At 60.8% G+C, this 10,036-nt stretch overlaps 1 protein-coding gene across 2 annotated transcripts; it reads right to left on the bottom strand.

The window, feature by feature from the left end:
* Positions 1-316: 316 nt before the first annotated feature.
* Positions 317-9,459, bottom strand: UBE2S (ubiquitin conjugating enzyme E2 S). Of its 2 annotated transcripts, none has more exons than XM_039510528.1 (4): positions 9,263-9,459; positions 5,393-5,540; positions 4,731-4,921; positions 317-801 (listed from the first exon to the last, which is right to left on the bottom strand). In XM_039510528.1, exons 1-4 carry the CDS (start codon positions 9,263-9,265, stop codon positions 502-504), a joined length of 642 nt encoding a protein of 213 aa, XP_039366462.1. In that variant the 5' UTR covers positions 9,266-9,459; the 3' UTR covers positions 317-501. The 2 variants fall into 2 exon arrangements, with proteins under 2 accessions (XP_039366462.1, XP_039366463.1); XM_039510529.1 differs by lacking the exon at positions 9,263-9,459 and adding an exon at positions 8,364-9,048.
* Positions 9,460-10,036: the final 577 nt, after the last annotated feature.

Raw genomic sequence — 10,036 nt, 5'->3', positions numbered from 1 at the left:
AGGCAACCAGCACAAGCAGCAGGCCCCCAAAGGGGCCCAAGCCTCTGAGGCTGAAAGGGGGCCGCCCACAGCTCTGTGAGGGGAGTGGGGGCTAGTGGTGAGAGCAGGGGGGCTGGGAGCCAGGACTGCTATGTTACATCCATACAGGGCAGTTCTGCCCCCTGGTGGCTGGATTCACACCTTCTCCAGCAGGTCCCTGTAACAGATCTCAAGCCAGGCACTGCCAACCCCCTCCTGCTTCCAAAAGGGGGGTGTTGGGGGGTGGGGCTGAGGATCAAGGATGGCCCAGTGACAAAGGAATAAATTAACCCTTGGGTAGAAAAAAGTCCTTTAATAGATTTTTTTTTTATAACTTAAATAACTTAAGATTGAAAAAAGGGTAAAATACGAAAGCGCCTTAACAAAAAGATGGGAAAAGGGAGAGTTTTATTAGAACCCTGCCTGGACCCCCCCCCCCCCGCCCCCCCAAGTCCATGGTTCGAGCCAGGCCCCCGTGCGCCCCTAGAGCCGCCGCAGCGCCCGCTTTTTGTCCGTCTTCTTCTTCGCCAGCTGTTTCTTGTCCCTGTCGCCGGCGTGTTTCTTGGCCATGGGGCCCTCGCCCCCGGCGGCCAGGGCGGCGGCGGAGGAGCAGGGGTCGCCGGGGTCCTTGCTGGCCCCCCGCAGGCTGGAGGGCTGGGCGTGGATCTCGGTCAGCAGGCGGGCCCGGGCTGCGTACTCCTCATAGTTCTCCAGCAGGAGGCGCCCCGCTTCCTCGTTCAGCGCCGACTCGGGGTTGGGGTGGATCAGCAAGCACTTGATGGTCTGCGGGGGGCAGAGGGGGGACGGGGTTAACCTGAGTGGGGGGCTCCCCACAGCTTCAGGCGACAAGCCGAGGTGCCACTGGGCTCCCTCCACTCCGGCCCCTTCTGCTGGCAGGTCAGGCGGCCCCGCTGGTCTCGGTTATTACAAGGCCGGTGCCCCCCCAAGCACCCACCACAAGTACCAAACCTCCACCCTGCCACATGCCTGTCCAGGTGCCTAGAGATCTGGGGCGCCCCCGCAGCACCCCAAGAATCGAGGCAGGCAAAAAGCAACACGGCAATTTCTCGTCAGTTGCCGCTGCCCTAGTCAGTTTCGCTTCCTGGTTAAGGGTCCCAGCTGCCGGCTAGAGACCCAGTTTCTGTGGGGAGCGCTGGGGGGCAGGAGCTGGGGAAGGAACACGCAGTTAACAGGATCCAGCCTCGGCCCTGGCTTCCAGGAGAGACGCAGCAAATCCGGCGGGCGCAGCTTGAGGCGAGGCTGCCTGGCCTTCCCTCTCCAGGGCCCCGCTCCCCCCCGGAAACGGGATGCCAAAAGCCGCAGGAATGCCGGAAATGCCAGGCTGCCCCCGAGGGACGCTGCTGCCGCTGTGGATTGCACAGGGAAGGTGCCCAGGCGGGTGGGTGAGGGGCAGCAGGTTGCAGCTGGCAGCCAGCCCCGGGTGGGCAGATCTAAGGCCAGGCCCTGCTGCGCTAGGGGCTGTACGTGTGCACAATCCCCGCCACACGGAGAGGATACAGGCCGAAAAGCATCTGCTCCTTTGGTACTTCCGAAGGGCCACACCATGGCCTCCTTGTCCCCCTCAATCCCCTGGGGGCCACCTGCCCAGCCCCCTCTATTTCCAGGACACCTTGTGAACCGTCCCCCATACCCTCCGTGTGCCCCGTGTTCCCCTTCTCCCCCCACACCAGGGCCCCCATCCCCAGCACTGCCCCCATTCCCCTCCTCCCGCCACACCAGGGCCCCCATCCCCAGCACTGCCCCCCGTTCCCCTCCTCCCGCCACACCAGGACCCCATCCCCCAGCACTGCCCCCGTTCCTCCTCCCGCCACGCCAGGGCCCCCATCCCCAGCACTGCCCCCATTCCCCTTCTCCCACCACGCCAGGGCCCCCATCCCCTCAGCACATCCCCGTTCCCCTCCTCCCGCCACACCAGGGCCCCCCATTCCCCGCCGCCCGCCACGCCAGGGCCCCCATCCCCAGCACTGCCCCCATTCCCCTCCTCCGCCACGCCAGGCCCCCATCCCTCCCAGCACTGCCCCCGTTCTCCTCCTCCCACCACGCCAGGGCCCCCATACCCCCAGCACTGCCCCCCGTTCTCCTCTTCTCACCAGTCCCCCCTCCTCCGGCCTCCCACCACACTAGGGCCACTCATGCCAGCCGCTCAGCGCCCCACAGACAGACAGACTCTGGCCCTTCCTTCGGGAAGCAGCGGCAGCGAACACTCGGCCCCACAGCGGCCTCCCAGACCTGAGGTGCAGGGCACAGCCTGGGGCGAGGGGCCCTGAGCTCATCTCCTGCCAAGTGGGACACCTGGTGTTGCTGCAGCGCCCGTTGCCCTGCCCCCGCCCCAGCGCTGAGATGCGACCGCCTCTAGGGGGAACCGTGGCAGTCGCAGAACGTGTCAGCGAAGGAGGACGGAGCCACCAGGAGGGGATTTCGGGTTGTTTGCCCTCTGCTGCGACTCGCCCGCGTTCCCACCTCAGCGGCATGTACCAGCCCTGGCCACGCCGCCAACTGAGCTCCACACGTCCCGGGGGCCCATCCACATGCCAGCGCTAATGGGACCCGGGCTGGGGGGGGCGGGGAAGCCTCAGGGATGGTCAAAGACACAGCCCATCCTAGTATGGCCCCTGGGGGGCTGGGAATAGCCCCAGCACAGGGCACCCTGGTCCCGATCCACCCTGTATGGCCCCTGGGGGGCTGGGAATAGCCCCAGCACAGGGCACCCTGGCCCCAATCCACCCCGTATGGCCCCTGGGGGGCTGGGAATACCCACAGCACAGGGCACCCTGGCCACGCCGCCTGTGGCAGGGGTAATTCTGTGGGTCACTTCCACCCCCGTCACCCGGCCTGTGGGGATTCTGTGGAAGTATCTGACAATCAAGTGCAGAAAGACAGAGCGTCCCCGGCCTAAACAGCCCCGTCCCCAGGCGCCCGGCCACCCTCCCACCAGGAGCAGCCCCCACTGCGGGGAATCCAACCCACGGCTGCTCCGAAAAGCCAGGATTCCCGGGGCCTGCCTGGCTTTCTGGCTCTGGGTTGTACAGAGATCCTGGCTGCTCCCCCCGGCACCAGACTGAACGGCTCACTGAGAAACCCCCAGAGCTGTCGTTCTCCTGGGTAGGGGCGGGCCTGTCGCTGGAGCCCTAGCTGGGGAAACCGAGGCCTGGCCACGGGACGCGACAACAGGCAGCACGAGGAACAGAACCCGGCTCGCTCCGAGCAGAGCGCTAGGCGCTGCACCCGGCCTCCCACGAGGCAGAGTTTAACCACAGCTGTTTCTTATGACCAGACTATTTCAGGGGCTCATCTGGCCATCACCACCTTTGAATTTATCCTCCCTGCGGCGCCCCCCTCCCCACAAGAGGTAGGGCAGGGCAGCTATCCCCGTTGTACGCAGGGAAACTGAGGCACAGACTAAAGGTGTGTCTACGCTGCAGAGACTACCAGCAGAGCTACATCAGCCCAACCCCGAAGCGTGGATGCAGCCACGCCACCAGATGGGTTATTCCCCCCTCCCCGGACAGACGCACTCTGCCACCATCCCAGCTGCAGAGGTAAGTATATTGAGGTGCTCAGATAACACGGTGGACGTGACTCCATGGGGGGGGGGGGGGGGAAGATGGGATGTCTAACATGCTAGAAGGCAACGGATTTGGGGGGAAGCTAGACAATGGGAAGGGGGAAAACGGGGGACACACGGAGTCACCCCTCACTTGGCTCTGCCCGTCGTCCCGGGGGGAAGCTGGAGCCATCACCCAGGCAGAAATAATAGGATGGGGGGGAAGAGCACAGGGGGAATGGGACACCAGAGCCCCTGATGTGAGGGAGGGGGACCGTGGGAGACCCTGAAACGCAGGGGGCTGGAGTGAGCTCATGCAGCATTTGAAACAGAGGGTCCCTTTAAGGTTTTAAAGCTTCCCGGCGTCCTAGCTAGGAAAACTCCCAGCCAGGCAGCGGGACGTTTAACCCGATCGGCGCTGCTCTGTCGCTACTGGCCAATCCCTTCTGGGGCCAGACAGCTGGGGTAGCTGGCACCAGGCACTAGGGGGCGCTGTGCTGATGGAAACCCGTCCTGGGGTATCAGATCTTGGGGGAAGGGGGTGGGGGCAGCCTGTAGGGTGATCAGCTTGTGCCCTCCAAAGCTCCCTGCAGCTTCAGAGGCAGGATTCTGCGCTGCCGACCTGGGGCTGCTGTGCCGAGGGAGGGGCCCCAGTATAACCAGCCCCACCCCATAGCAGCCACATCTCAGTACTGGGTGAGGGGTCCCCATACCCAGCCCCTGCGTCCCACGCCAGAGGGGCCGTGTCTCAGCTCCAGGCGAGGGGTCCCCATGTACCCAGCCCCCCGCGTCCCACCCCCAAGAGGCTGCTTCAACAGCCATAGCAAATACTGGGCTTGGTGACTCCTGCAGCTCCCCTTTGATGATCTTGTACCCAGAGCCTCGGGTTTTCCCCTCATCTGAAAGATCAACTCCTAAAGCACAGCGCCCCCTAGAGCCAGCCCTGCCTACTCAGGGAGAGCGCCCCCTGCTGAGCCCCTGCCCTGCAGCACAGAGCCCCCTAGTGCCACCCTGGGGCCAGCCCTGCCTGCCCGGGGAGAGCACCCCCTGCTGAGCCCTGGCCCTGCAGCACAGCGCCCCCTAGTGCCACCCTAGAGCCAGCCCTGCCTGCCCGGGGAGAGCGCCCCCTGCTGGGCCCGCCGCTTACCAGCAGCACGTGCTTAATGCCCAGCTCTGCCTTCCAGTCTTTCTTGAGGACGTTGACGCAGATCTCGCCGTTGGCGCCCACGTTGGGGTGGAAGATCTTGGTGAGGAAGTAGCCCTTGGGCGGCGCGGCCGGGAAATCCTTGCCCAGGATGAGCTTCATGCGGAAGACGCCCCCGGCATAGGGCGTCCCCTCTGCCAAGGGAGCAGAGCGGGTGAGAGGGGATCCACTCCCCCCACCCCACCTCCACAGGGTACGTCCCTACCCCCAACTCGCCCCTGGGAGGGGACCGGCCCCAGAACAGCCCCATGAGGCTAGGGGGCGCCGGGCTGCAGGGGAAGATGACAGCAAATCATGGCTGGGGTGGGACCTTAATGAAAGACCCCCGCACCCCAGGAAGGCCCTGTCTGTGCCGGGGGCAGGGTGTGTGCGTGCTCTGAGGCCCGACAGGCTCCCTACAGCACAGCGCCCCCCACTAAGCCCCCAGTGCCACACTAGGGTCAGAGCAGGGATCACAGCGCCCTCTTCAAGCAGAGATCGACTCCTCCAGCCTCAGGCAAGAGCAGAACCATTAAATGCAGTGGGGGAGGTGGCAGCTAGCAAGGGGGGAGGCGCCAGAGTAAAGCCACGCCCCCTTACAGCCACTAGCCACACCCCCATCTCACCAGGTCCTTCGATGGTGACCTGGACGTCCGTGATGTCCTCCTCGTTGGGGAAGACCTTGATGCCCTCCGGCGGGTCCGACGTCAGGGTGGAGACCTCCTTGTAGACCAGCCGGATGACGTGGGGAGGCAGGTTTTCCATGTTCGAGTTCTGCAGGAGAGAGGGACACGAGCGCGTCACAGACCAAGTGATAACCTGCTCCGGGGGGGTCACCCTCTGCCCACCCCCTCCAGCGGGGCCCAGCAGTTACGCTCAGGCCGATGTGCCCGATGGACTCCAGAACCGCGCAGGCCCGGAAAGCGGAGAGGAGCCCAGGAAAAGCAGGGGCCAAGCGTGCCAGGGCCAGGCACAGTGGGGCACTGGGCTCAGCACCGACAGAGGAGAGCGCCCCCTAATTCGCCCCCCAAGCTGTCCCCTCCCAGGCCCACGGCTTCCCCTCCCAGCGTTCTCGCCGCCCAGTCCAGGTTGGCTTTGAGCCCCAAGATCCCAAGGGGATCCCCCGTTAACTCAGCCCCCTGCACCGTTCACACCGAGTCACAAGGCCAGACGAGAGGCAGCGAGTGGCTCTGGTGCAGATGAAACCCAGAGAGAGATTAAAAGGAGAGGCTGCCCCATCAGCTTCAGCCACTCACTGATTTCCTTCCCCCCCACAAATCCTGTCTTGGGGTCTCCCCCCAAACCAGCAGGCACCACCCGGGGACGCAGATTGGCTTTACCGAGGCTACTCAAGGGGCTGGTCCATGGGGATCAGTTGGAACCCGATGCCCAGGATTCATCCCCAGAAGTGGCAGAGCAAAATTCCCCCCACCCTACCTCTCTAGGGGGGTTCAGTTCAGCTTGTCACACCCACACTATCAAGCAGTAGCATCTTCCTGAACCTGCAGGCCTCTCCTCCCCCTTAAGCCCTGTAGCAGCTAAACGTTGGCAGGGGGCCTTCAAGGATATTGACCAGCGGGAGACAGATCCAAAGATGCCGCCCTCCTCCCCAATTCTCGTTAGGCATATTAACAAGGATGAAGTCCCCACTGTGCTAGGGACACAGGACCCTATATAAGATTTTTTGGGGGTGGGAGGCCCAGTTTTCCAAGGCCAAGCCCGGTTTCTGAAGATGCTGGGAGTGCTCAAGGGAAGTGGATTTTGGTTTCAGTCCCTTCAAGGTCTCTGCCAGGGTAATGGGATGTGTCGCACGCCGGGACGAGCCCCAGGAGAGGCTACAACCAGCCCCAGAGCCACTGCAAATCCCACATCCCGGGGAAGGTGTGGATTCAGCCTCGGCTATGCCAGATCAGATGCATCATCACAGAAGAGACAGCAGGGTCTGCTGACCATGCACCGCAGGCCAGGAGCCTCAGATCCAGCTGCCCTGGGAAAGCTTTAAGGGTGCTCAGCTGGCCGTCAGGGTGACCCCCCGAGGTCCTGGTTTTTTGGTCCCTCGGCGGTAACGCCGATGGAGACCCACTAACTCACGGCATGCCAGAGAGGACAGCCCAGCAGACCTCCGATGGGGATGACTCGCAGGCCCTCCTGGATGAGCACACGAGGGCCAGAGACACACTACAGGCTCAGTGCCCCAGAGCAGCTCAAGGGGACCCCGAGCACCTTCCCTGCCCCCAATCTCAAACCAAGTCAGTTTTACACCCCCCCACCCCTTACAACCAGCCTGGGACATGGCCTCAGCCTCCAAAGAGAGCCAAGAAGCCAGCAGCAGGAGCGTCCTGGGACAGGAGGCAGCAGCCTGGGTAGAAGCTGCCTCCTTGATCCAGCCCCTGAAAGGTAAATACAAAGGGGCTGCAAAGCCAGGAAGCTGCGGCTAAAGGAGGGGAGCGTGGTCAGGGCAGGCCAGGCCCGGAAACAGGATTTCCCTAAGGCAGGTTCCCCCCAGGACCACAATGCTCCGAAAGCCATCACCCTGCCCAGCCTGGATCCCTGGTTAACCCCGCAAAGCACAGGGACACCCCGTGGGCCGGTGCTAGGCCCTGCCGCCGAGAAAACACGGGGGGATCCCTCAAAGAGCGTTGCTCTGCCATACGTGGCAGGTGACCATCCAGAGATGAAGCCACATAACAAATATGCAAACAAGCCCTCCTCCAAGCCAGCCTGGGACTGTCCGCCCGGGCTAAGCCATTATTCCCCGCCGCAGACGGTTCCTCCCCAGGGCTCTGCGGTGCTGCACAGACACATTTTACAACGCACGCCGCAGCTGCTCCACGGGGCTATGCCCCAGCAAGAAATGACTCGGCAGCCACCCCTACACCCTTTTAGTAACAGCAACTCTCCGTGGGCCAGTTTCACACCCGAGGCCTGTTCAAAATTAGGCCGCGGCTTTTCCAAAGTGGCTTGAGCCCCTCCCCCCACCCCTCCCAAAAAGGGGGCTCTTGGTTTTCCTGTGGGGAGGTAAAAATCAAATCAAATCAGGCATCCAAAAACAACTACATGCTTTTGAAAAGTCCCGGCCTTTGCCGGCAACAAGATCTGGGGCGGTGAAACATGGGCTGGGGAAGATCTAAACGTTAATAAGCAGATGATCTGAAAAGCAGGATATAAGAGCATCCTTGGCACCCAGGGAGGTGTAAGGCCCTTCATACCTGCCCTAGAATCTGACAGCCCGACCCATGGCACATGCCAGCCAGCCACCAAAAACTTTTCCTACCAGGTATTCTTAAACCATGCAAGATCAGCATCCAAATCCACTAGCTAGTAACTTCTTGTCCCTCAGCTTTTCCCACCCCCCTTAAACACCCATCATGAAAATAATGATAATTTTACACTCAAAGGTTACTAGGACAAGTCACCAGGATCGTGCAAGGCCTGTATAAGAAAATCATCCATGCAGATCCCTCGCTGTCCAAAAAAAGGGTAAGTCTGGAAAGCCACTGGACTTGTGTAGAAGAAATTCATACATGCAGATCACTTTTTGTCCAGTCCTTTCCAGGGACGAACCATCACCCGGCAGACAAGAGGCACAGTACATACCTGCCACGCGTTCAGATCCTCCTTACAAACAGCATGCAACACAGAGCTAAGCAAATTGGAACACCATTCCTTGCTCCCACAGCGGCACCCAACAGAGAAGATATTTTGAAAGGCCACGTGGTTGTCAGGTTACCCAGAGATTTAAAAAACTCTGCAGAGCTTAGGAGCCGCTTTTAGTATTATCGATAATAAGGGAGGCAGCAAAAATTGGACCCACTTCTGATGATTGTCAGACCCGATTAAATCTATATACTTCTTTTAAAAGGCAGCCTTTATCGATAACCCATAAAAACATGCAGCCACCTTTCACCTCCCTAATATTGGCGCCAATTCTCTCCTACATTTTTAAAAAGCAGCTGTTTAATAAACAAGGCACATTAAAAAAAATCAACTTCCACCCCAAGTTTACGGCCTATTAAAGTATTTCCTTTTAAATAAGCACCGGCTACAGCTTTTAAAGAACCAGGTGTCCCAATCTCACCCCATGAAATATCCTAACACACCAAATGTACCCATTCGATCTTAAGCGAATTGTGGCCCCCGTTATTTCTAAACACAGCCATTGCTTTTGGCTAATGACTCCCTGAATGCAGTTGCCCCCCAAGGGTAGGCCCTTTATTTCAACCTTAAAAGGCTAATGGACCCACCCAATTTCCATGCCTTGTGCACCCTACCCCAAGTTGCAACCAGATCCTGGTAAAACCCCAACCCAACCTGCTGTTATTCTTGATAATGGACCTGCCTGCCCCATAAGCCCTTGCAAGCAGCCCCAACCCATTAAGGGGACTCAGGCAGCCACCCCCCACAAAATGCAGATCAACCACCTCCAAAAAATTGCTGCCCCATAACCTGGTGGGTGCCTGGGGAAAGCAGAGATCAAGGGAGCAAGAACCACTCACCATGGCGGTGGGTCTGGCCTGAGGTTGGCAGAGACCAGGTGCCCCCTGCACAGGTAGGGCACCCCCTAAATCTGGGGGTTACCCCCCAGCCCTATAGAACTCACCCCTTCACTTTGTGGGGTGGGGAGAGGCAGGGTCTCCTCCCAGGCCCCCCCCTCCCCACCTGTGCCAACCAGGTTCCCCCCTTTCCCTCTACCTGCCCCCCCAAAAAATCTGGGCTGCCCCCCTTGCAGGGATTCCCCTTCCTGGCTTCTCTCCAATCGCCTCCCACCCTCACTGGAGCTGGGCTAGGGCCCAGCAGGGGACTTTATAGCCTTTGGCCCGGGCCGACCACGCCCTTTCGAATCCCGGCCGCCCAATCAGGCCCGGTGGAACGGAGGGGTTTGAACCCCCCCTCCTGCCTTCCCCGGGAGGACGTTGACAACGAATGTCCGCGACGGGTAGGAGCCAATGGGAAAGGGGGAGAGGGGCGGGGCCATCCGCCCGATTGGCGGGATTTGAATATGAACGCGTGAAGGCGGCGGTTTGAGAGGCAGGAGGGAGGGGGGAAGAGAGAGCACAGGGTTGTTTACCCCTAACGGTCGCAGAGAAGGGCGGGACAGCGATTTGAAATGCCGGATTGACGGCCGCCGAAGCCAATGGGAGCGGAGAAGCGCGCGCGGAAGTGGGAGGGCCGGACACGATCCACTTCCCACAAAGGGGCGCGACCTTTTAAAAAAAAAACTGAGAGGAGGGGTGGGACTTCCCTTTATTTTTTTTGAAAATGGCAGCCCA

Source organism: Mauremys reevesii, linkage group 22 (assembly GCF_016161935.1).
Source record: "Mauremys reevesii isolate NIE-2019 linkage group 22, ASM1616193v1, whole genome shotgun sequence".
Taxonomy (NCBI): Eukaryota; Metazoa; Chordata; order Testudines; family Geoemydidae; genus Mauremys; species Mauremys reevesii.
The sequence above is the reverse complement of the archived record's forward strand: the minus strand, read 5'-3'. Positions and strand labels throughout refer to the sequence as shown.